A 27,481-nucleotide genomic window follows, 5' to 3' on the forward strand; every position below is an offset into this window, starting at 1 on the left:
GTTGCAATTTCTAAATCCCAAAAACGCGAATTAAAATTTAAACTCACAATGTCTAATTCCCATAGATGTGAATTTTGTATAATTTCAAGATATTGTGATCTTTTTGGGTTGGATTTAAGATTAATTTTTTGGTAGATATAATTGAAATTGAGATGAAATTTATTTGTTTTAACTTATAATTTAAATTTTTTATTTTTTAAAAATCCAAGTTCTTTGAAAATATTAAACTTTTCATCATATAAAGTTTTAAATTAGTCCATTGTATGCCTTATGTTGTGCATATATATAAGTTATTTTTTTAAAAATTTATTAAACCAGGATTGAACCGATCCGACCAGTTAAACCTTGACCCGAACATCTCACCAGTCATCAGTTCAATTAACTGTACGAGTTTTAAAACATTAATTAGGTTTGTTTGGATAGTGTATTATTTGAAATATTATTTGGAATAATTACTGTAGCACTTTTTATAATGTGATGTATGTGAGATAAAAAAGTGATTGAGAATATAAAAAGATAGGTTAAAAAATGTGTTTGTGATACAAGCAAAATATTATTTGAAATAATGGAGGTATCCAAACACTCCCATTAATATAATATTATTGTCTATCGTAGGTTGAACTATCACAAGAAAGACACAGAGGCCCACTGCCCACAGACAGATTTTGAGGATTTGGCTTAGTTTGCGTCTACTCTTACATGAGTAGAAAGGTTTGATTCACTGATCTGTGGGTATCTTTTACACGTCAATTCAAGGTACAAGTGAAGTAAAGCTCCATCAAGTTTTACTCAAAAGTATTCAAGCCGTCATGAACTTTGAACCTTGTTCTGCTCCTATTTCACTTTCTTAATTCTCAATCGGTGCTGAGATGGTAAAAGTAGGTCGTGGTCCAATGTTGGACAAAGACACTAACTTTATTGGCCGTAATTCCACGAGCTTGTCTTTAAAACAACTAAATAACATTTGTTTGTGTAGTAAAAAAAAAAAAAAAGAAGTTAGAATAAATCTTTTATGCATGGATGATGGTATATACATTTACAGGTCTAGATGTACGTTGGACGTGCAAATTTTGTTGTTTAAGTATTTAAACATCAAATTTTATATGTGTAGCATGTATTTAAGATCCGTAAATATATACACTGACAAATAGTAGTATAGAAAGGATTAATCTAAAAAGTGAATTATAGTATGCATTCTAGATTATCACCTATAAAAAACTACCAATCTTGACTCTTTCAGTACCTTGTAAGCGTGTACTACTACTCTACGGTTATTTTTAAAACTATTTTTTAGTGAAAAGATTTCAGAACTCCCAATTTGCATTTGCTTGCGGACGCAATACTTTAATACATTCAAGAATGTCCAAATACACCTTCATTACCACTACAACATGTTAGATTGGATGGGCGATCATTCAGAATGGAAGAATCCTGATTTACATTTCCTTTTAGATAAATCCCTCGTTAATGTCGAATGAACAATGTAAAAATTCAACTGGTTTTCTTCTAATAATTTTTTAGAATGATTTTGAAATGAAAAGTATACTGAGATGGGCAAATTACAAAAAGAATCTTTATTACTTTCCAAAAGCATTCTTCTGGTCAGGATCAAGCATGGCACAAGATCTTTTTTTTTTTTTTTTTTGGCTACGAACCCAGATGGTAAACAAAATTCATAGAGTAACACGAATACGTAAAATTGGCGAAAATCAACTGAATAAAATTGCCTGGGGTAAGAAAAGTTATCTTAATGTATACAAATTTTAAATAGCATTAATGTTCATTATCCTATCCCACACTTTTCGTACATGTTTCAGAAAGACCTGCCTATCAAACACAGTCACAGATTAATAGATTGGGCAGCAGGACATTGAAAGGATACACAATTGTCAGACTCGGGTGGCAAAGAATCCCTCCAGAAACAAAAGTAAGTTTCAAAACCCACCATCAAGAGTAAACTGTGAGAATCAAATTGATACAAAAGATGACAACATGGATGAAAAGCTTTTGTGGCAGCAAAAGCCAGAAGACAAAATTTTCAGGCAAATGTAATTACTAATAGCCTTTTGCATTTGGTAACATGAAAAAGCTATTTGAACGATGCATCACTAAGAGTAGAAGATGCTGCGAAGCCAAAGGAAACCTCATAACACCATCATACCTTGATTTGAACTTGTATATTCCTCAATCTCAAATTTTTGATACACTAACAGTTGATTCTCATCCCACCATCTTTCTGCCTCTCTCTCGGTGAACTTTTTCCGACTGCAAAATCCCATGCCAATAAAAATAAGAGCTGGCACATATTATACCTATCGTAATCAAGACAAACTAAACAAATTAAGGTATTCATAATCTTATATTAGCTGCTCAAAGTTCACTCCTCTCTTGTTCTGGATCAAGGTTATCGGAGTGAACGCAGAATGCTACCCAGAATTCATGATGAGAAGCTGACCTGAATGGTAGTGGTGACGCAATTTAATATATTTTTTTTAATTTATGCTCCTATAATATGCAAACTATCTCTATGCTCCAAAGCTGTTTTGACAGCAAATCTTGCATGCATAACCATAAAGTTTTACCGCCAAGAAGAAATGGTTACCTGAATCTAACTCGCCTGAGGGCCTTCTGTCCATTTGGCAGTGCTGTGAGTGTGATGTAGATGCCAGGTTGATACTGTTCTACCCATTCGAGCTTCAAGGACTTTATTCCAAGTTGTTCAGTATCTACTTTTTCTGCACAGGATTTCTCTACTGATGCAGCATCTCCATTACGGTGTTTATCTCGGAGATACTTCAATGTGTTGGAAAAAAGCATTGGAGAATTGCATACACTATCCACTCTTCTGTCTTCCATTCGACATACTTCAGGAGGCTCACATGTAGTAACAACTTGAGAGGACGATATGGATGTGAATTTCTCCACACTAGCTTGATCTTTAAGATCCCTTTCAGCAGAGAGTTTCTCTGACATTGTTTTAAGCTGCAATAAAGAACACAAGATATCCTGTGAAACTCTTCTCAAGTAAGAAATAAATCCAGTGTTATGTAACATTGAAGTCAAAATTAATATTTTAAATTCAGCATTAAGCTGGTAAAAAAATTTTCACCACTAGCAAATGATGTTCAAAATAATGGATGCGATGCAGGGACAGTCTACTTCAATCTGATGAATTCAGATAAAATTACCCTTGATGTAAGAGCTTTTATAACTTCCTTTGCTGCTTTACTCTTGGCAGCTTCCTCCTTTGCAAGTGCCCACGCTTCCTCAAGTTTTCGTCGACATTCTTGAATTTCCTCATCTCTTGTTTGGCATAGCTTTTTAAGACTCTCAGACTTTCAAAAAATGAAGACAGTGGAAGTACAAGTGAGAACCTTTTTGTTTGCATGAAAGGCTAAGCATTGAAAAATTAATTTTCAAAATAATTCACACACAAAATTGTCAGTGAAACAAAACTCCACTGAATTACTAACCTAGTGTAGAAGAGACACAACAGAATATGACGACGTGACGAAATTTGTTTCAATGGTTCACTAGTGAAGTAAGAGACTAGATCACACTTCCCAAAACCTAGTGTAGAAGAGACAATTTGAATATAACGACATCACAAATTTCATTTCAATGGTTTACTAGTTCATCAAAGCAGCAAACTTGGGAGACTACAAAACTCTTACCACTTCAGCAATACTTTAGTACAAAAAGCATGAGGTATATGCTTTGAACATCTTTCATCAGTTTCAAAGTAGATGAAAGAAATATGCATCGCATAGCTAGATTTTTTTATGACACACCTTCACGTTCAAATTCGTGAGTTCCTCATTATGTCAAACAAGCTATGCAGAAAGGCTCTCTTGGTCATTAAGTTCCCTAGCTACATCCTTTCACAAGTCCTTAGCTTGACCCAAACAAAGTCTTACAAATCCTCCACAATTACCAAACCTCAGGGTTTCCACTTCCATGTTTAATACACTTGCATATAGCTAATTAAGCCAAAATCTTCTATTTAAGAGGAAGCTAGGACAAGGTGATCATCAAAAAGGTAATACTGTTTCTAAGCCACATAATAGGGAGACTTGTCCATTTTCACCACACATGCCTCCCCCGTCCTCACAACCCTTCCCTCCAGGCAACAAATTTCCTTCTAAGCTATGGTACTGATCAATTATTGTTGGACTGTTTAGTTTGTGTTGTGTGTGAATTTGTGAGAGTGAGAGAGAGGGACACAGACAGACAGTTAATACCTCCACGAAATACTGTTAAAGGCAAGTATAAGCTGCAGAAATTTGATCTCAAAGAGAAGGGGCAAGAATATACTTGAATCCTTAGCTTCCGTATTTCTTCAAGAAGGAATTCATCTGATAGCAAAGTGTCCTTCTCTTGATTCATAGCAGCAAAAGATGCAGATTTCACAACCAAAGGAAGTGCTTGGAAGTTAGCTGGAGAAGAGGAAGCTAATTGAGTCCTCAAAGGTGAAAGGGAAGACAGATGGGGAATTCTTTGGTCTCCAGAGTTTATTCTAAAAGCTCGAGGGCAAGGAACCTGCCCCCACCTGTGCAATCCACCCAATGAAGATGAAGTGGAGTCCAAGGGCTGCTGTTTGTCCCCTTGAACTTTCTCTTCAGAGTAATTTGTTGTCAATTTCATTCTACTCCATGCACCACTTCCATCTCCTCTGTATTCTTTTTCATCAGACATAGCCTTCAGTGATGTTAATAATAATCTTGGGCTCTGAGAATCAAGCTTATACTGTCCATCAGAATCAGCTATTTTTTGCAACTTTTTAAAGCATGGATCACATACGCGAAATGACTTGACTTTGCTAGGTGCCAAAGATGCATTACTAGCTTTCTTGCTGCAGCATGCACGGCAGAACAAAAGCCCGCAATTGTAGCAGTTTTGCTTCTTCCTTGTAAATCCAAAAGCTGTCCCACATCCTTTGCAAGCTGATTGATCAGTTGTAGCAACAGATTTGTGCAAACAAATAGCAGCTGTAGAGCTTGATCCACAGGTAATATGTTCTACCTGCATGTCCCTGAGGGCTTCTACTAAAGTTGGAGAGTTTCTATCCCTTCTATCACCCAGTCCCAATTGTCCATTTGCACCTTTTCCCCATGTGAAAACGTTGCCCCTTGAGGTTAAGGCAGCAATGTGACTAGAACCTACAGAGATCTCTTTAACATACTCATCTTTTAGCTTCCCCTGTACAATTGTTATTGATTTATCCCTGGCATGAGGATTTCCCAGTTGCCCATGCTCTGCACTCCCCATTGCATATATCTTACCCATATTAGTCAGTCCAGCAGTCAACACTCTTCCACATGCAACTTGAACAAAATCGTGATCAACAAGCTCTGTGACACATGTTGGTAAAAGCTTCCTCTCTTGATCCGAATGGCCAAGCTTTCCTTTATCCCCATCTCCCCAAGTAAATAACTTCCCTCCTTTACGCTTGATTTTAAAACAATCTGTCACAACTTCCACTATTGCAGCTGTGTGCCATGGACCACATGCAACAGATTTTACCCATAGCCCAACAAGTGACTCGACTTCTTTAGGGCGTGAAATGCTTTGGACATTTCCATGACCAAGTACTCCAAATGTTCCATCACCAAAAGTAAATAATTGCCCATTTGCAGATACAATAGCTGTATGCCATGCTCCACAAGCAACATTGGCTATCGAAACACCATCCTGCAACCCACAAAGTCTGTTTGGCAGCCAATGGCTTTGCTTTATATCTCCACCTGCTGAATCGGCACTACAACCACCATCACCCCACGTGTACAGCTCACCAGAATCTGCAAGAGCACAGGTCTGATATTCACCACATGTAACAGATTTTACAAAAACCCTGTTAAGGGAGTCAACAATTTTTGGACATTCAGAATCCATATCGAGTTTGTGACCAAGCCTTCCCCTCTTTCCTTCACCCCAACAGAAGACTTCTCCTTGTTTGGTGACTAAGGCAGCATGTTTCCCCCCTAAAGACACTGATTGCACATCAAGCATCATGGTAGAATCCAGCACTTTGGGTATTAATGCATCGCATTGCTCTTCACCGCCAGCAAAACATCCTCCTTCTACTCCTCCTCCCCAAATCAGAAGATCTCTTAAGACATCCATTCCTAATTGGGTAAAATTACGAGGGGGTCTCCCAAGCTGACTAAGGCTGTGAACGTGGGTTCTTGTATTGGCACAAACTGCTTCTTTCTTATTTAGATCATCAGGGCCAAGATATGGAGAACTTGTGTTAAAGTTATCCACGGAATTTTGGGTACTTGATAGACTTGACTCCGAATAAAAGCTATCAGAAGAACATGATAACCCATCCGAAAAACACCTCTCTGAAAATGATTGTGCAGGACTCCCATCTATGCTTTGAACCTTCACATCAGTAAAGCTAAATAAGTTCTCAATGACTTAGAATCTGATGAGCATAGGAAGACAAGGAGTAAACTAGAATCCGAAAAGAACCAGGCATCAACTAGATTCCTAGGAAGACAAGTAAGATTCCTAGGAAGACAAGTAAGAAAACCAAAAAATTGGGAATGACTTTTCTCTGGGAAACACAAATGCCCGTGACCCTTTCAACAAAAACGAACTAAAATTTATCATAATGTCCGCTATTAGCTTGATAGGATTCTTTGAGTTGAGTGCACATACTACTAGGTCAAAGTTGTTTGGTTATTTGAAATGAAACATATATGATGTTTTTACAGATATGCATCTAAGCCAAGTTATCTGTAACATCAGTTATAAACAGCAGCAATAGTGGACAATCAACTGGGACTATCACTTGACTACACTTACCATCAAGATGCTGTTTGTTTCCAATTGAAGTATCACTCACACTTCATATTAGTATGAAATTATCTTTCAGACGTTAATCATTTTCTATTCTTACTGTCTTCAAGGTCTTAAATCCAATTATTCAATGTTGCTATTTGAAATTAATCCAAGTAAAACTTCTCCTCTTTTTGAGCCAAGTACAACTTCATAATTAGTACACCCTTTAATTTTATTCCAGCATGTTGCAACCTTATTCTGCTTAAGGAATGGCAAACAAAACAGATACACCAAAACAAGAAATGAAGACGTTCTGAGAAAATCCTAAAAAGAAGGTCTCTTCTTCGGATCAGCTTCTTGTTTTAATAACCAGGTAAAGAAAGGTAATAAGAACCTGAGATGATTTAGCTGTCTCTTCCGTGATTCCAAGAATTTGCTTCCTTCGCATGTAACTAGCTGGACTATTGACACAACTTTGAGCCCATCTTTGGTTTTTCAATGTGCCAAACAATCTACGATGGTGACTCCTGGATATTATAGATTTCAAGCCTAAAAACCAAGAATCAGCCTGTGCTTTGTCCTTGCAGATCTGCATGAAAGAGAGAGAATAAGCATACACATTAGTAAGGACAATATGATCGAGGAATGCAAAATTTATACAAATAAATCCACTACCAGATCAAGAGAGCGTTCACCATTCGCATAGATAAGTGAAAAACTTTGACTTTCTCTTTCTGGTTTCATTTGTTTCTGAAATTCAGCATTATAGATTAACAGGGCATCTATATCACAAAATGGAAAAGAAATCCCAAAAGAGACAGTTCATTCTACTCACAGTATTTTGACCGCGAATGATGTTTGTAACCGAGCTTAATTTCAATTGTTTTTCCATCTCACCAGAATACCAAATCAAAGATTTCTCATCCTGAAATCAAAACCATCCTTCAGGCTTACAAAAATATTGATTTTCAGGTCAAGAAAAATTAAACAGGGAGCAACAATTAAAAAAAGAAAAACACCTGAAAGACTGGTCAACTTGATTGAGCTGTTATCAAGTCAATTCAATTAGGCTAAGAGGTAGGGTGCAACAAAACTTTTGGGCAAATTGGAAGTGAATAAATAAGGGTACACAAAAATATGGGAACTTCTTCTTAGATAGCAACATGCCTGAGATTTCTCCCAGTTTATCTAATAAAAGTCGCAAAAGGTAATCTGCATAACAAATAATTTAAATGGTTAAATAATGTTCATTTCAAGTTTCAGTGGACACTTACAGTTGCTTTCCATAGTAACATGTTCCAGCCATTTTTATTTACTCGATATCAAACTTGAAGGCCTAAAATCAAAAGATAACATCATTCTGTTTTCTGTTTTTCTCAAAAATTATTAAGTGGAATGTTGTTTATTGACAGACACAAAAACCTTAGGAAGACCAGTAGATGCCAGCTAGCTGGTATAAATTTAAGATTACTGCAATTTCACTATGCCTTTTGGAGCTTCATCCCCTACCCAAAGTAGGAACTTTCAAGGAACACAACAGACAATATTCTGATAAGCTGAATACATCCACTCATCCCTGAATGAGACTTTCTATTACTACCCACAAGATGAACTACAAGCTTTTGCACAGTGGAGTCTCACAACACAATATCATGTTAGGTCTTTTTAAGCTTACCATGGAAAGCCTAAAGGGGCAGAATTTGGGCTTCCCTCTTCTGCCATACTTCAGAAGGTGTGCACCCTTCTTCAACGCGACAATTGCCTGCATTTGGCTTAGGATTAGTGCAACAATTATGAAGCCTAAAGCCCTAAGCTAAGCAATAATGCTAAGTTTATGAAGTTCAAACTATACATCCCAAAGAAAGTAGCTTAGAAAAAGAATTTGTCTTCTGCACACAAATGCACAATTCTTGGATGGATCAAATACAGAGGAAGTTGAGATCAAACAATTGCTCTAGCAAATTTCCACAAACTGAGACGATAATTTAGCTGTAATCATAACATGAACAGAAAGGAAGGAAAAAGGGTAGTGAAAAGCAAGGTCAGTTGGACATTCATTACCAGGGGTCAAATGAGCAGAAAAATCTTAAAGCGCAATATGGTGCAAATCAATAACATTCAACAACTAGCAGAAAGTTGGGTAAGGCACAAACCAAGTTTTTATGTCTTAACTTTAATTTCTAAATTTCTTATAGATGTCATTTCAGCAATTTGAAGACTTCCAACTTCGTTGAATAAGATTAAAGAATACTAAACCTGCAGTCGAAGAAAAATAGCAATTTGGCATGTAAATGATGGGTTATTTCACTAAATATTTTGCAGAAATCTTCTGGGAAAAGAACAAATGGTGGCAATTAAACTCAATATTACACCTTCAATAGCACTAGGAACAAAACAGAAAAATGAAAAGCAAATATTTTTACTGATTTAGAACACAAAATACAAGCAGAATTTCCAGAAACATTGATAGCAGCTCCTAAAATTGAAACAGCACTGATCCCAAGTTGGATTTTTAAGTTTCTTTCCAGTAGTAATAAACTATGGTCATAGGCTAGGCATTCTGAGGCGGATAACAAGAGAAAAAACTGGTATATAGACATTATTCAACTTTCAAATCCATTAAACTCCAAAGAAAGAAAAGAAAGAAAAGGAGGGGTGCAAAACCTGTTCAACTGCTCTATCAGAAGGGCACAATGCTACATGTTCTTCACCCATATTTTCCCAGAGAACTCATGTAAAGTTGAAGAATGTTTAATATAGAAAGAAGCAATAAGAATACGGGAAGGAGGGAGTGAGAGGGACAAGAGGAACAGAGAACAAAGGATTTGGTTTCCTTTCAGGGGAACCTTAAAACACAAGAGAATGTGTGAAAGCTTGTAGTCAGAAGAAGAGCATTTCAGTGCAGTTAAAGAGAGCAAGAGAAGCGAGAGAAGAGCTACTTTTCTTGGTTTCAAACTTTCAACTTTCAAGTGGCACTATCACTATGGCAGTAGAACTGGATGACTCAACTAGTAGTAGCACTCCTGGAAATTCTTGGTTTGGAAGTTAAAAAGGGTAAAAAAAAAGAAGAGAAAGACGGAAATGAAGCGAAAAAGTGTGATGGGATCCCTCCATTTCACTTCACTTCACTACTTCTCGACTTTCAATCTTTCTTTTGCTTTTTTTTTCTTGGGTAGTGTAGAGAATGATAGTAGCAGTAGTAGTGATCCTATTCTTCTTCTTGCATCATGACAACTCCCATACTTTGGGTGTTGTGCAGAAGAAAGAGGATGGAGCCGAGTCTTTTGTTTGTTTTATTATGGAAGTTACTCAACTAAACCGCACGTGTTCAGCATTAGAACATGCTTATAGAGTACATATTATTTTAGGCTATCCAATCTAATCAGTAATCACCCAAGATTATGACCTTTCACTGTTATTTCTCCCTAATTGAAAGGTTGTTTGAAACTGTTCCCCAAGGATCTTTTAAGATACAAGATTTCAAGATTTTGTACATCTTGCCCTTCATCTCCCTTGAAATAAGGATAGTCATTGGCCACATTTATTGCAGTAATTTTCAGTACTTTCTCGAAGTAAGTTGCGAGCTAAAACACTACAACTCTTTTTAGCCTCCCACGCACTCTTCAACTTAGTTGCTTGTATTCTTTAGTGGCACTGTTCAGCGAGTAAATTGAAGTGCTAGGAACTAATTTAGAAGCGCGAAAATCACTTTTATTCATTTTTTTCTTCAAAATATTATGCATCTTAAACTTTTTTTCTCAAATTAGATTAGACTTCATAAGGCACTAACATTGAATTGATGTACATTTTGTGCAAATCATGCCCTGCAATGTGAAAAAGTGAGAATAACTAAGAAGATCATTGAAACTGCCAACATTGTTGACATCTTGTTCTTGAATATCTAGCAATATCCAGGCTTTTTTGCTTGCTTCCTTTCTTTAGTGTCAATTTGTTGTCAGTCTGAATCATGACCGAAAACCCCTCATTATCTTTCGCTTTGTTTGTATGCACCAGTACCAGTAGAAATCAAATGCTTCCAAAGTTAAGTTCGCAAAAAGTCAGCCAAAAACGTAGTAGGACCCTTCATTCTGGCAAAGGTGAAAACGTAGTAGGACCATGCAATTCAACCCAACTTTCTCATCGGTCGCTTGACTTAAAGTTCAAACCTATTGATTACAATCTTCTAATCACTAGGATAATCACCTCATGCAAGCAATTAATAGATTCTCATTTTGACCCATCTGAGCCTTTTATGTCGCCTTTCTTCTAATAGTTCCTATAGTTGAGAAGGTTTCACTTTTCAGACATTGGTTTTCAGTTTTCCTCGAGAACACAAATTAGGCAACAAAACAAAACCGAAAAAAAAAAAAAGGAAAAAGATGTGCTTGCTGTACAGTGAAAGGTGAAATGGCCTTAATATGATATATTTTCATGGCTAACATAAAGGAAATACACAGGACAAATGTATTATATGTTTATTACATTAATAATGGAAAGATGAAGATTAAAATTCCAGAATGCGAGTATCCATGTACTCCCTCCTCTACTTCGAGCCTTGGACCGTTCATTAATTTAACCATTTGTTGGTTGGGGGTTTTCCACAAGGACAAAAATCAACTGCTAATTTTGATGCTTTTATGGCATGATCAGTCTTTGGTTTAAGCATCAAGTTTGGTGGTTGTGGCCAGCTTTGTCCTTCTCACATGGCCACCGTTAGCCATCTTCCAAATTTACCAGCCACTGATTGAACTCAACATTCTTGATTGTACAAGAGGGCGCCATGCATAGTACTACTAGTAGCTGTAGGAGGAGTACATTTTATTCACTTGCAAGTCCATAGAGTGCCCTTATATATATAGCCAGCCAGCCAGCCATATAGGGTACAAAACATGCATAAAACTTGAGGGAACCGATTAAAAAGCTGATGCAAAAAGTTGTGGGCTATTTGTATGGATGGCTAGGATGCATGTAAAGACAATATTATTGATGAATGCCATCATAACTTAGGTCTAGGCTTCAAATTTATTGCCGGTGTAGTTGTTTTCATTTTGCATGTGCAAGCTAGCTTTGACAATGCAATGGATTATTGGTAGTAGTACAGTTCTTTGTACGAATGATATAGAGGGGAAAATGATACCGCATCATTAAGTTTTTTAGTACAGGGATCATTTTCTATGACAGAGAATTCTCAAACCCCAGAAGCAATTTGTTTTCTTTGTTTAATTAGAACGTACTGCTGTGTTTAAGTAATGGAAACTGATAGTTATACGAGTACTAAATAGGGAATATTCGATCCAAACTCTGGTTTGTGCATTCAGACCAGTTACTTCTACCTCGTTTGTATGTTGGAATAGTAGGAAGAGAGATCAAGAAATCATTAATAGGAAATTTGTCTAAGAACTTATTAAATGTTACTAATACCTACAGCTCTTAATAAAAAAGATTTACATATCGAGGACCCAATTAACACCGGTACTATTTAAATGCATACAACTAAATTTGTTTGCATCAATTAGATACTTTCTCAATTTAATGTTATTTTTTAAAAAACTAACATATGGACTCCTTCAAGTTAGTGTTAACCCATCATACGTTCGACCAATCCTTGATAGAGTCGGTTTCAACTCTAATTATTATTATTTTTAAACTCTAAAATGACCTTGTTTAGTTTATTATTAGATCTTAGTCATGTTTACCTTGTTTTTCACACAAATGGTATCCTAGAATGATTTTTCAAAAAAAAAAAAAAAAAAAAAAGCTACTATCAAACACTTGATATTGGCAGCGAATGATTGGTGAATAATCAATTGCACAAGTTTGAAGACTTTGAAGGCGTTACATCATCTACAATTTGGATTTTTCCAGTTAAATTTCCCAATACATGAACTGTAGCCAATATTCAATTTGGGGCAGTAAAATTGAGAAGGAAGATAGTGGGATCTTGTGCATCTATATCACTTCAGAACATCGACCACCTGCTACATTGATCGGTGAATATTCAAGAAGAAGTATACAACCAACAAGAAGGTCCTATGCAGTTGTGCATTGTCTCCTGAGATGGACATGAATAAATAGCATGCAAACTGAGATGAAGTTTGTAGGTAGACATATCAGTAATTGCTGGGTCTAATGCCCACCCCATGTCCAGTTTTCTGGACCTATTGATGGCTCGGTTACAAATACTTCTTTTGTACTAAATGCGAAGTGTACATAAATGAACAAAACATGCTGGTTTTCATGTCAAGCCACAGGGCAAAAGAAAGGATGCAAAAATAATCCTCAACACTTTGCCTTTTAGTGGTAAAGAAATAGCAGCATTGCAATATTAATGCAGAATGCATCACCCTCCTCAATGGCATTCATAGGGCCATTGGGATGATAAAAAAATTTATATGCGTTTGTGTTTTTCATTGTTTTGGAAAGAATATTGGCTTAATTATAGTTTATCCTTCTATAGCTTAGCAGTATTCACCCAACCCTACTGCAATTACAAAATTTATCCATGACCCTTTTATAGTTTAAACTAGAGTGTCAAAATGACGGAACTTATCCTCCATAAAAAAAGCTGACTAAAATGTTAAAGGTGCCCCAATGTCAAGATGGAAATTATTTGTTAACCAATGACTAAATAGATATTTGAAAACTATAAAAGGGTTATATAGAAAAATACTATGACATGGGTGCTAAAGTCTTATCCATAGTCCATAATATGTAAATTTATATGAGTACACTGTCAGTGTATAATTTTTTTATACACTAACAGGTTTAAATCATGCCACATAACATGAATCCAAATTTAAAATTTAAATTATGCATATGTGGCATAAATTCATAACTATTAGTATAAAAAAAATCACTACACTGTTAGTGTATAAAAAGTTAATCCCATTTATATATCTTCGCTAATTTAGTTATTTTAATTTTTAAATAAAGATAATCTTGACGTTTCAACTAGGTTTATTATATGGAGGACTGTCACTTTAATACTTAAAACCAAATCTAAATCATGAAAAATTATATATAACTTTGAGAGAATCATATGAAAAATGCTGAACCATACAGCTTACCCTAAAGTTTTATAGCATGCAAAATAAATTTGAATTATCTAAACAGAAAGAGCCAGGCGGAATTATCTTATCTTAATCTATTTAACGGTTGAGCTACACATTTCCAGCTGGAATCAATGCAGATTGAGAACAGTACAAATAGAAAAAATTAAATTGATGAGTGGCAAGTGAAGTTCTTGAGTTGAACTTATCTTAGTTCTATCAATCAATTGATAATTACTGGAGTACTTGACTGTAATTCTTCAATTCTGTCGCCAATATGTGATCTCAAACATCGACTATATCCTCTGAAACTTCATGTAATTAATCCCACCTATCAAAGTCGCTCGGAATTAATCTGATGATGATGTCAATGAACCACTGAATTTGTATGAATGGAGTATCCATTAACCTGTCAAATTAATGTCACATTTCGTCATTAGCTGTCTAGATTTTCTGTTTGTAAAAGCACATCTATTTTTTTTTAAAAAAAAAAAAAGTTCATCATGGAATATATATATATTTATCCATACGAGTCCTTTCAAGCTTCAACTCATACAAAGACGTGGCTGAATTTGATAGCAGATTCTAGCTAGTAATTGCTAAGTCTATAACATACATGCATGAATATTCAGCTGGACAAGAAAAATTATTTGGGAGCATGTGCAAGGACCTGTGGTTAGAGAACAGAGATCAAAGATTATTACCTCACAACCACCTAACATCTTAGCAATGTAGGGCAGTTCACATGAGGGTTGTCCCAAACCCATGTCATCTTTTTTCATGGCCATCAGAAAATGAAGTCCATTCCTGCTTAATTAATTGAAGTGTGTTGTCTATCAGCTAGACTTTACGTCCACATGATTTGATTTTGGAAAATGTCCAAAACATAGGTTCCCCTTATTGACAAAGGGAAGGGGACAAGCTAGAAAGTTAGACTCAGGAGTCATTCCATCCCTATGGCCCTGCGTTTATCTCATCCAAGAACATATGTTAAAAGCTTTGTCAAATCTTAGGATAGGGGCCTTGATTTTCTTTGTTCATGGACTTTTCGCCCTCTTGATAAGTATGAAATTTCTTGCCTAGTTTTTTTCTTACCATCAATAATATTTCTCCTCATGTTTGAGATTACCTCACCTAATTTAAGAAGTTTTCATATTATATACGTACAAGTTGGGCATCGACGACGGATTGCAATATCGGAAATGCATAGGATCGATATTTCACGAAGGAAACAATAATACCTTGAAATTTCACAAAAATCATAGTAGTAATATCTGTTAAAGAAATAGGATGGAAAGAACTAAGATGCCGGCGAAATCCCAACACCTTGTCAATAATAATCAGCCCAGAATCGAGCCCGGCTCGTTCATAAGCAGAACAAGGCATCAATGGAGGGGAAAGCCAAGTCTCAGCAATGTACTGCACAACTGGGTTTGATTTTGAAGTAATACTATTTTGCCTCCAAATATCTCTTCTTCTTCGTATTCATAGGCAACACCTTTCTCAGCCAATACAAATTTGACCTATTGCAGTAGGGACTCGTCCAGAAACCAAGAAAATCGACATGAGCTTTAATTTAGGATTTCCAGTGCCATGAGTTTCTGTTTATATAAAAGGGTTATCTGCAGTAAGTGTGAAATTCTATGCAGATAGACTAGTGTTGCTAAGCACGAACAAGCGAGCCTCGCTAGGTTCGTCCATGCAGGATTATTTTTTATATGGGGTAACTTGGATAGTTGGCACCACGCAAATAGAATTTACAAAGATGGTGCTTATGGCTTATGCACAGCCAGCCGTCTCACAGCCCAAAACAAAAATAAAAAGGTACTGTCGTTTTATACATGATGGATAATCACTACAAGAAATAACTTCTAGAACCAAAAAAAAAAAAAAAAAGTCGTCTGTTAAATACAAAACCAGTATATGCAGGATATATACAGAACGGTGGGAAAGAGGCAAGAATGGTTTTCAGTACATCTACTAGTGAATTGTGTGACATCAATTCAGCATAATATAATTCATGACAAACTACTTATATAACAAAGATGTCATATTTGATTATTATTCATGTACTAATATACTTTTTAATAAGAATCCAAAGTTGTATACATAAATCTATTAGATTTTTCTTTTTTTTTTTGGGTGATCAGAAGGGAGGAGCATCGGGGCATCACAAGTTCCGTCTTACCCTATTCAAGATAAAATGGTCATTTTCTTTTTCTTTTTTTACACCATACTATAAATCATCTACACTTTACTTGTAATTTATTTACACTCTATTCCAACTTATATACATACACTCGAGGACAAATTTATTTGATATGAAAATTGTGAGCCCCAATCCACAGGTGCGGATGGATTGGGGTGGACTTTTGCAGACATTACACGGTTGATGAACAGACACTAATTGCCATTACGAAATAACAAAAAGCTTTATCTCATAAAAATGACAGAGACATTTCAATTTTCAAGACCATTTAAACGCCTTGGTTTACATGCAAACTTGCAAATCAACACACATATACATTTGAAATAGCTTACAATGCTGCAGAATTAGGCTGAACATTGAACACTAATTAATGAAGTTATATTTTATGTAATTATATATTAGATGAAGTTGTACCCTTTCTCTCTTTTTCTCTCTCTCTCTCTTTTGCGTAACCTGTTTGAGGATAGACTTCAAACCTTAAAAAGATACAAGAATTTCCACTTTTTATATGAATTGAAATTTGAAAGTGTGTGCCACCAATGTAAAGAAAGTGCATCATCAGAAACCCGATTTCTTTGGAAATAAAAAGATGATGAAATAGCTAATCACCGAGTTTACAAAGTACAGCTGCCTGAAGTCGAATTGGAAGGGCCCAAGGCCTAATTGGACTCATTCTCCCGTACTTTCTGCCCACAAACAACCAAATACATGAAAGAAAAGGATATGGAGAACGACTATTTTCCATTCCTTTATTCTTTTTCTTTTATTAGCGATCGATCCAAAGCACAAAAAGATAAAAAAAGGAGAAAGTGATCGATCCCAACAATGCCATGCAATTTCTCTATTCAATGCCATGCATCTTCCTCATCATACTGACGAATTCAAAAACCTGTTGAGGATCAGGAAGGGTTTTGGCAACGCTTTCTCTTCCCAAACACCTCTTCGTCCATGCTGCAAATTTGGGACATTCTTCTTCAACCTTAAAATTCCCAAATTTCTCATAAGCAAAGAACCAATTGGTCAGGGGGATTGCTATAATGTCAACAAATCCAAAGCTATCACCACCGAAATAGTCTTTGTCCCCTAAACCTCCCTCCAAGTACTTCAGAATTTGAATGAGTTCTTTCTTTGCAGCCGCCTGATCTTCACCTTTTGTCTTCCAAATGTTGCCACCAGCATCAAAGAGCTGCACCACAAAATTTGTTAGCAACAATTGATATATATATACTATAACACGATTTCAATTGCAATATAAGCCAAAATTGGTTTTTTTTTTTTAAATATTTAGAAATAAAACCAAATATTAAAAAGACTCAGTTGTAATACTAGAACATTTGTATCAATGAATGTGCTGTCGACTGCCCCACCTGGGTAGCTCGGTTGGTCACGGCCCCTCCTCAGGGTACGTTGTCCATCCCCCACCAGGGTTCGAGTTCCAGGATTAACGTGTTCAACGGGAAGGGGCCTCTCTTCTTGAACCACAGGGGGATTAGTCGGGTCCGGCTTACCCGAAGCCTGGATACCCCCCGTGAAAAGTTGGCTTAGAATATGGGAAATGCAACATATATAATCCATCTTAAGTTGTAAATCGTCAATTAACCATTGAGTTTCTAAGTTAATAAACCTCATTGTTTACGCTAATGAATCTTTAGTTAAGAATTAGCAACCGGATATTCTAAATGAGTTGATTTTATTTCTTCTTAAGCCAAAAGTACTTAATTTGGACTGCATTGCTGCTTGTTTAACGAAATTTTACTTCAAATTACCCTTTCAGTGTTTTAAACTGCAACATAATTGATAATACCAGAGAAAACGAAAACTTGAAACTTCATATCAATCATAGTAGTTTATATATAGCAAAAAGAGGGAAAGAAGATTGCTGCCAAATCCCACCTTCTTGTCAATAAAGTCAGCCCAGAATCGAGCCCTGGCTCGGTCATAAGCAGAAGAAGGCAACAGTGGAGGGGAAGGCCAAGTCTCGTCAATGTACTGCACAATATTGGTGGACTCACACATTGGTTTCCCATCGTGCAATAGCACAGGAACTTTCTGATAAATTGGGTTTGATTTTAGGAACAATTCGCTTTTGCCTCCAAATATGTCTTCTCCTCTCTGTTGATAAGCAACACCTTTCTCAGCCAATGCAATCTTCACCCTACTGCAAAAGGGACTCACCCAGAAATCAAGAAGAAGAACGTCTTCCTTTGCCATCTTTTTTTCTCCTCAAAAACTTGCTCTGCTTTGATTTCTAGCTGTAATGATGATTTCCACTGCCATGAATCTCTCTTTATATAGAAAAATTATCTAATATAGATGTTGAATTCTATGCAAATATTGTTGCTAAGCACATCCAAAAGAGCCTTGTTCGGCTCGTCCATCCAGGGTTAATTTGTCTTGGGGTGCTTTAATATATACAACTTAGAAAGATGGTTTTATGTGCTGCCGGCAAACTCATGAAAGAAAATAATTAAGCAATAAATTTACTTTGTGATCCTCTTGCTGAATGAACTGGTGATTTACGTCATGAGATTATGGTTATTAGGTTGAAATTTTTTGGATTTCTGTTCATGGTGCAACCTTCATTTTCCGGGTTTTCCCTTTTTTATTTGGCGGGGAGGGGAGCCGTTTGGGGTACAATATACAGAAGATGATCATCCCAAAAGAGAACAAACACTGGCTGCCATTACGAGCTTCATCCCGTTGAGATGACAACAGATATTACAAGGCCATTTGCTTTCTGTCAATAATTTCTTTCTCAGTTAGAACCCCACAACACTGCCCTCAATTTCTCAGCCATTTTCTCCCCATCTTGGACGTAACTCTTCTCTACCTTGAAACATAGAAAGTATCCCATCATAGCTTTGCAATGTGGAAAAAGCCATACAACATTGGAAAATTTTATGAGAGCAAACCAATGAGAACATTCGCAGTTTCTATGTGGTTCTGCTTTGCTTGGTCATAGATATCTCAGATGAAAAGTGTAGCCAAGTAGGAGCTTTCAGCATCTAGCCGTGTGCAGTAGAAGTTAACCGCAAGGTTAGCAAGACAGCTGCTGTTTAGGTCCTAAATGAGAGCAGTTCATGTGACGCATGTCCCCAAGAAGATAGGGACAGCAGCTGTTAACATCAAATTATACCGCAAAAGATATACTGACAATTAGAAGAGGCAATCAACTTAGGGGAAGAGCTTAAACCATCAAAGCACTGCTGAAATTTCACAAGCGATAATGCAACTGATGAAGTTGTATATGACCAATAATCGGCAAAGAACCAATCCATTCACATTTTTAACTGTTCTGTACACTGTACAGCCAAAAAAAAGAATTACGCTTCCAAAAATGTGAGAGAAAAAATACAACGGGGAGACTTGGGTAGGGTATGAAGAGAGACATGCCATATCATACGGTAATTGGTTCTTGAACTCTGACATATACACTAATATGAAGGAAGTGCTCAGGATTCATCAAGTTGTTTACCACCCATGCAAAGGGAATCTCCAACTTTGGTTCAATTCCTTGAATGCGAATGAGCTTTACATCAGCCGTCTCTGATAGAGAGCAGGAATCCTGACATTCACGCACTGATTCTCCTGTATCTTCTGGACTTCTTGCACTGCCTGTGTCGCTTGCCTCTTCTAATGCTGATCCCTCTCCATCCTCCACTTGAGGCAAAGACATGCTATCATTAGGCAAAGATTTGTCAGGAAAAAGCTCTGGAAGAAGGGCTTTGACAGCATCGCCCAATGTGAAGCATTTCCCTGCAGTCACAGATGTGCATAGCAAGTGCTTATTTGCCATGACCAAAGTTGTTATCATAATAATGAACAAGAAGGAACAATTTTGAATAGACAACATGTCCTCCTAGTTTAACGGGTAATTAATTACTAATATATTATAGTGTGCGCTAAGTTTCTCATTGTTACATATGACTCAAAATGGAAGGGATGTTGAATACAGGGATGTTTGAACATGATGTGGCTAGGCATAATTTTGTTAGTGTGGTCCTTATAGACTATAGTGAACATATTCTGGAGCGCTGCAACTAAGACTGTCCACCTCCGCCACCTAAAAAAATATAGGCGACCACTATCCTTGTATTAGCAATAGCCATCAATGGTGTTTTGAGCAATATAATATGGCTACTCCATAGCATTGCCAGAACAGCATACCGGCTTATTAACCAATTCTTTTAAGTTATTTGCCTGAAGGATGTTGAGCAAGTAGCAACAGCCAAAACTAAGCTGTTAACAGGGAAAATCAGGCATGGAAAACTAGTTTATGCTTAATCTTAAGACTTAATACCACATCACAATTTTCAGGAATCAAAATCACAAGATGAAAGACATCAAAAGCAAAAGTTTCTTATGGAAAACTTGCACGCATGTTCAGCCCCAAAATCAAGACAAAGGAATCATGACAGATTGAACAAACTAACCTCCAATTACCCAAGTTATAACCTTCTAGAGTTCTCTCTAAAACCATACCATCCATGGGCAGTGTTAGAAGGTTTAAAGGTATCCATGGGTAATGATTCGCAAGATGAAGTTAAGAGCTCACTTGCCAGCTTTGAGTAGACCTAGGAATGAATATCTTTGATGTTAAAGCAAGAATTCTTATTACCATTGTCATGAATCTCAACCGGGCGGTTTATATAAGACACTTTATCCCAATTATCAACCAGAGGCGCGTCTTCCACATCATCAAAATCTTCATTGACACGTCGAACATACAACCTAACAGGAATTCTACCTGCCAGAGCACAGAATTGAAGGTGAAGGATGCAAATGACCAAAAAATGTGTAAAAACAGATATGAGTTACTTTCTATCCTCCTCCCTGCAAATCAAGTAAAGGACCATATCTCAAACCAGAATGAAGCATGTTTTTGTTCCTCTATTTTATCAGTTGCAATATGGACCCCATACCAGCCTGATTTCAGATAAATGGCATCACAGGAGAAGCTAGCACTTAGACATAGCAAACATCAACTAACCAAACCTAATGGTGAAACCTGAAATTGAAAAATTAGCATATGTCCATCTAGATTACCAGCAAGTTCTGAAGAAAAGCATAGTATGGTGATCTATAAATACAAGCTAAAGCATGTGAAATGAAATATCTGAAAAACTAAGGGAGGCAGGGAAATGCCATGCACTATTTTGATTACATACATGTCATGTATACCCAACCTGAACATGCTCAAATCTTCTCACCTGCTTTAATTGTTGCACTAGCTTCTGCATCAGCAGCACTTTGCCGATATTTTAAAGAGGATGTGTTCAACTTTATTGAAAAGTCATCTCCACCTAAGCCAAGTTTCAGCTTTGATGAAACCCGGATATAGGCTTCCAAGTTACCTGACCATGATTTATTGATGGAATCAGATTGCTTTCAGAAGAAAATGTAATTTAACAAATTAACAAGTTCAGAAGTAGAGTAGTTCCCACTTCATCAAGTAGCTAGTGATTTTTCATTATCCTACGATCTAAATAAGACACGCAAAAATATCAGAATAAAGCTCTTGCACTTCTTCTACAACAGCCAAAGTATTAGTTCCTTTTCAATTAAAAGCTGTAAAAGAAATGATATCTATCTATCTACTGATATTTATGCCTAACATAAAGGAAATCCAACTGATTTAGTATATAAAGCGAAACAAATAGGATAACTACAAGAAACTTATAATTTTAAGATAATCGGGCCACTTTCGTGTCACGATGCCATAACACTAGCATCTAAAACTCCAGAAAGAAAAGACAGATATAACAGTTTAAATCTTATACACAATACAACTATCATGCAACCCTACAACAAAACATTTGAAAACAAAGCAATGAAAAGGAATGGAAATAATCAACTTCCTCTCCAACATCAATAGTGAATAATCAACCGTACAATGGACAATTCAAAAGAGGACACTCAGAATCTATAATTATCATCTGAAAGTAACCAACAGATCCGAATTTCAATATTACATGTTATCTTGCGCCAATTTAAGCTTTGAATCTTTTCCATCCCATTGGCTTTCATGAAGATCAATTTGTAAATTTCAAGGCCTAACATTCCTAACATATATCTCGTGATAGAAGTCTCAGTCAACCTCAAAGGGAAGGGAAAAGCAAAAAAGCACTGGGTAATTTCACGTGATTCAGGTATGCAACCAGATTAGATATGTGCCACCTCCCACCCACCTTTGGGGGCACCCAAGAAAAAGGAAAAAAATTATTAAAATCACGATCCTCATCCTGACCTGTGCTTTTGCTCCACATTGTTATCAAGTATAGTGTAATCATGTTAAAACAGAATGCAAAGGTGTGAAACAAGAACTCAGGAAGCAAGAAAGCTAATGGTGTGGTACAATACCATTAAGGACAGAGCGCCAAAGTTCTGACTGATCAGATTGCGACATATTCATCACATTTTTGCAGTTACCATTGACTATGTACGCTGCCTGCAGAAGATTCAGGAACCCTCTAGATTTAGGTTGGCACAAAATGCTTGAAACTTAAAGAGTTGTTATGAAAATAAAAAATCATTTGGAAAGCAATAAGAAATTAAGAAGTATACTAACCAGACTAACTTAGGTTCCAGAATACATTTTTTATCCAATGCAGATATCTTCCCTTTTTTCTGACATTCTTGTGTGTTTTGGAGGATATCTCCAAGATCATTCCAGAAGTGCCAGACAATCATTAATTAAATATTAGAGGGAATCTAATTGAAATTATTTTGTTCTACTATTACTTGGATGTAAGGCACAAATATAATTTTTTGCTGTCATGCCCATTCATTTCCTATTTTTATGGATAGAGGACCACATTTTCCATTCTATTCATCAAATTTCCAATTTTTCTACTACATTAAATGCGACAATGTTATGAAAGTTGAAATCATGTTCAATCCACCAGAATTACTAAAGTACATTTAATGAAACTCAACAAAGAAGGTATGTAACTGCAAATATAGCCATGGAAGGAAATGTGGTTCAACCTATATGAAGAGGAAAATTGTGTGGCTCCACAATAACAAAACAAAGACAATAAACAATCCATGATAAAATGAAAGAAAAAAGGATGAATAATATGTAAACCAACTGAAAGCTAGAATGACAAATTTTCTATTAAATTCTCTAGGAAAAATATGAACATCATAGAAACAGCTAAAGAGATACTATACCTAACCTCTTTCAATGAATTAATAAAGCTCCATTTTACACTATCTTCACCTTCACATGGAGTTAGAATATTTCCTGGATATCCTCTAAAATGTACCTGCAACAGCATAAGGAAAATTATTGCAAAACCAAATTCTACAGAATAAGTAAGTAGCTTAAATCTTTCTGCAATTGCAACATGCCAAGCTGACCCCAGGTTGTTATATGACAACCCAACAAAATTACTTACCCATTTGGTTCACATTAGGCAATGGCAACAACTATGACCCCTCAATAATAATGGATTTACGTGGGATTCCTTTTGCTGAAAACTGATGTTTGGGAGTATTTGTATCGGTATAGGAATCAGCATATTTAAGGTTTTTCTTTTTTTTGGGTTTTTTTTTTGTTGTTTTGTTGGGGGGGGGGGGGGGGGTGTTATCGCCTCAATGGCTCTGTTCTCTGTTGAAACCTTCTGTTATAGTCCCGCTAGTCATCAGCCCTTCATCAAATGCTTGTGATGGACTAATTTCCACAACATCAATTGCTCTACCTCAAATCTCCATAACCTCCAGATCTCCATCCAATTTTCCCCTTTGATTTGATGTTTCAACAAAATCAACAAATACCCAACAAAAATGGTTCAAAACCACCTCCAACTCATGGCAGATTCGCGGCTTTTCCAAATAAATCAAGAACAGAATCCATGCATGGCAACACTACCTGGTTACCAAATTCTCTGAATCTACCAAAATTCGAGTTTAAATCACAAAGAAAAAAAGTCCCACCATGGCAGCACCCATATTCTATAGTCAGGATGTTGAATTGAGAGAAGAGAGAGCTCCATAAAGGGTGGAGCAAGAAGGGAAGAGAGCAAACAGGAAAGAAGAAAATGTAGATGGAGAAGACAGAGAATGATGAAGGCTTGCGGTCTTTTGTGCTTTTGCCTTTACTTTTTTTATTAAAAATAAAGTGCTTAAAATTATGGAATCCAAATGAAAGTGTCCAATTTGGTCGGTAATGGCCATTGACCACTTTTGGCTCTTCCATAGTGATAGAGTCATACCTATAGGTGTCAACCGACCATCATGTAAGGGATTTGAGACATCAAAACCCATTCCATAGTGGCGATTCCCCCAAACCAAATGGGTGGTAAGAATACGATCACGCATTCTGCAGTATTAGATATTAAGCCACTTCGACAACTTATGTGGCTAAACAAGGAGATGTATCTAGCAGCATTTTTATCATTTTAATGCAACTATCTTGCTTTTCTTCATATAAAAAACGACATACGCTATATGCTTTAAAAGGATAGCATAATAGCACAAGATTGAAAACTTTACACAAGTATTTTTAATGCAACAATAATAAAGCAACAAACTAATTCATAGCAAAAAGTAGCCAAATCTTCTCCTTTGACATTTCAGAAGAGTCTAAAAGAGCAGAAAACCCTTCTGACCACAAAATTTATTTGGCAATAAAATTGAATATGTAAGTTATCTGTCTGATGTAAGCAAATTAATAAACTCCAAAGTATGAAAATAAAGTATAACCAATGGTATAAACGTCTATAAGATTTCAGAGAAATACAAATGGCAAACATATACCGTGAGATTCCAGGGCCTTTCCGGTTCTGCACAAAGAAGGTCATAAAGTACTCCTGTGGGAATATACCTGAAAAAAGCATGAAAATTTCAGTTAAGAGAAATGAAAGATAAGCAGATACCTTCAAGAAAACTTATACAATTAAGCAAAAAGTTTTTGTGCCAATGTGCATGAAACAGTGATCGTCCCAAATAACAGCTACCAAGAATATGCATTCTTTAGTCAATATAATGTTGATAAGCAAAAGTTACGCTATGGTGACATGAGAAGTCCAGTGCTGGACAGAAAACTTTAAATAAAACAATAAAAATAGTCTATGTCATACAAAACAACATTTCCAATTGAGAAAAAACAGTAGCAAATAACAAAATTACTCTTTTTCTTTTTCCATAACCATGCACTCAAGTGTGAAAGAGCTTTGGTAGAAGTTTTAATCAAGAGAAAGTGACAGTAATTGAGTTCAAATTGTAAAATATTCCTCATTTACTAGATTTTTTTATTCTTCTTCATTCTGAATTTCTTACGCACCACCCCGATTGTGCAACATACTGCAGGAAACAGAATGCATCACCATGGGTAGGCATCAATTCCGGAGTCTCCTGCTCATCACCATGGTCTAACAGGTAGTGTAGACCATAGCCCAATAGGTTAAGTAGCATGCAAGTATAATTTATGGAAAGAGAAAATGGTAATGAACGGTAATATTAGGTATGCTATTGAGAGGTGACACAAAGTGCCAAATAAAGCAATGAAAGAAGCACGCTTTTATATATATCCTTCAAGGCCAATAAGTATAATTTTTTATCAAGTGACTTACTCGTGGTATGGTACATGTTACTTGCAAATCAGCATATTTACATTGACTGATGTTTCAAAAGAATACAATTATGATAATATTATCCATGCTACTAGAAATGAAGCCATCTACTAAAACTTGTTCACGTAAAGCACATTATACCATTTGAGAGGCAATCCTTGGTACTCAAACCAGACAGTGTCAGAACCAGGAGGAAGCGTACTGCTGAAGAAAGGTTTAATTTGTGGCACCAAGAGAGGCAGATATCCTATGCGAGGAGCCAAAATCTGAAACAGAGAAACTGGATCTGTTACTTCATCAGGAAAACCAAATCATCTTACAAAGCCAAAGGTTTACTAATAGGTGCTACGCCTGAGCAGGATTCTCAAACCAAAACAGCAAATGCTACTGGGATGCAGTAAAAGAAATTAAGCAGAAGTCTTATAAGATTGGCTACATCTAACCAAATCTCATTATCATCTCCAAGCGAAATACTCCACTGTTCAAGTAATTGGTGTTACCCAGTACAAACTCTTGAATTGGCACAGAAACATCAAAATTAGAGCCATCATAGTTCTCATCTTCGGCAAGCCATGCAGAATTTTAAAGTCAAAGACTAATAACAGGAAGTATTATTCTTTTAAAGAAGAAGTGGGGTTGCAAGGAGTTTGGCAGCCAACTATATTTACGATTAGCAATGAATAAAATTTCATCAGGGGTCCTTCATACACAAACTGTGAATACATAAACATCACTCCCTTAAGAGTTCAGCACAAAAGACATTGTCTTGACAAATCTCAAGGAAGAGACAAGGGAAAAGTCTAAAAACATGGTCCGAGGTAAGAGTCTCCTATCAAACTACTGCAGCTTGTTCCCAGTGCGTCAATTTACTGTAGCTGCCGCCCAGCTAAGAGTTCATACTACGGAGAATGTCTGAGTATATCGTCACATTTACACTCACACTAAGAGTATTAGCCACTCACGCAAGCTACAAGCTTAGTAGATACTATCTCACATCCGTTACGGTCCAATGAAAGCTTAAAACTTGTTCCTAGCACTGATAAAAATATCATCCCTTCATTTTAGTATCTAAAAATTCTTCCTTTAGAAAAGCATCCCTAAGAAATCCAGTTGGGCATAATCGCAGATCGACGCATTTATCAGATAAGAATATTCTCAAACTCTATACATTCTTGTTGCTGGAAAATACACTGTAGCTATTCTACATGCTAGTCATCAATGGCACGCTTTAGCGCAATGAAAACCCATCAATACCAGGTTGCCATTAAGCTCAATACAACGATCAATACTAATTAAGAGATCAATCATGAATACTCTTGTAGTATTACAGTCTATAAAAAAGAAAAGTCTAGGAGACAATCATAACCCCGAAAAAGCAAGGAAAGAAAAAACACTCAACAAAATAAAGAAAAGATAAAAAAAGAAGGGAAAATATAAAAATTGCAATAAATGGGGAAAGGTACCAGGGCAGGGGAAGGGGGAGGAAGAGTGGTGACTTCAGATTCATGAAGATGGATTTGAAGAGGGATGGCTCCTTCCCATACGTATTTCTGGGCTTCTGTTGCCGTTTTACTTCCCATTGACTGATTCACTGCACAATTCTTCTTCTTCCTTCTTCTTTTCCTTCCACAATTACTCCTCTGACCTCTCTCTCTTTTTTCTGTCGAGTCTCAGGGGGGGTTTAAACCAGCTGCTCTTTCATCAGTTTCGTGATGCCCGGGTTAAACCCCAAAGTTGTCAAACACAAATAATCAAAGACTCGGACTAGTCAAGGAGTCGAGTCTCATCCCACGTTTCTAAGTTCGCACAGTGGATCCTTATTTTTTAGGACCACCGGTAAGGGCATGCCCCCGTATTTTAGG

General features: G+C 36.4%; 3 protein-coding genes across 5 annotated transcripts; all 3 read right to left on the bottom strand.

Annotated features, from left to right (window-relative positions):
- Positions 1-1,728: 1,728 nt before the first annotated feature.
- Positions 1,729-10,011, bottom strand: LOC113701970 (PH, RCC1 and FYVE domains-containing protein 1-like). 2 transcript variants are annotated; one of them, XM_027222893.2, is made up of 9 exons: positions 9,451-10,011; positions 8,462-8,548; positions 7,622-7,711; positions 7,462-7,536; positions 7,181-7,375; positions 4,315-6,384; positions 3,189-3,335; positions 2,603-2,982; positions 1,729-2,265 (listed from the first exon to the last, which is right to left on the bottom strand). In XM_027222893.2, exons 1-9 carry the CDS (start codon positions 9,499-9,501, stop codon positions 2,145-2,147), a joined length of 3,216 nt encoding a protein of 1,071 aa, XP_027078694.1. In that variant the 5' UTR covers positions 9,502-10,011; the 3' UTR covers positions 1,729-2,144. The 2 variants fall into 2 exon arrangements, with proteins under 2 accessions (XP_027078694.1, XP_027078695.1); XM_027222894.2 differs by lacking the exons at positions 8,462-8,548; positions 9,451-10,011 and adding an exon at positions 7,806-7,896.
- Positions 10,012-16,599: 6,588 nt separating this feature from the next.
- Positions 16,600-18,312, bottom strand: LOC113701204 (probable glutathione S-transferase parC). Its single transcript, XM_027221738.2, has 2 exons — positions 17,938-18,312; positions 16,600-17,230 (listed from the first exon to the last, which is right to left on the bottom strand). The coding sequence occupies exons 1-2, from the start codon at positions 18,253-18,255 to the stop codon at positions 16,886-16,888; spliced, it is 663 nt and encodes a 220-aa protein (XP_027077539.1). The 5' UTR covers positions 18,256-18,312; the 3' UTR covers positions 16,600-16,885.
- A 944-nt stretch (positions 18,313-19,256) lies between these two features.
- LOC113700443 (autophagy protein 5) lies at positions 19,257-27,459 on the bottom strand. Of its 2 annotated transcripts, XM_027220894.2 has the most exons (8): positions 27,083-27,457; positions 25,761-25,885; positions 24,805-24,871; positions 23,223-23,312; positions 22,405-22,492; positions 21,255-21,398; positions 20,663-20,791; positions 19,257-19,800 (listed from the first exon to the last, which is right to left on the bottom strand). In XM_027220894.2, exons 1-8 carry the CDS (start codon positions 27,197-27,199, stop codon positions 19,442-19,444), a joined length of 1,119 nt encoding a protein of 372 aa, XP_027076695.1. In that variant the 5' UTR covers positions 27,200-27,457; the 3' UTR covers positions 19,257-19,441. The 2 variants fall into 2 exon arrangements, with proteins under 2 accessions (XP_027076695.1, XP_071915837.1); XM_072059736.1 differs by lacking the exon at positions 20,663-20,791 and having other exon boundaries at positions 27,083-27,459.
- Positions 27,460-27,481: the final 22 nt, after the last annotated feature.

This window comes from Coffea arabica, chromosome 7e, assembly GCF_036785885.1.
Source record: "Coffea arabica cultivar ET-39 chromosome 7e, Coffea Arabica ET-39 HiFi, whole genome shotgun sequence".
NCBI lineage: Eukaryota > Viridiplantae > Streptophyta > Magnoliopsida > Gentianales > Rubiaceae > Coffea > Coffea arabica.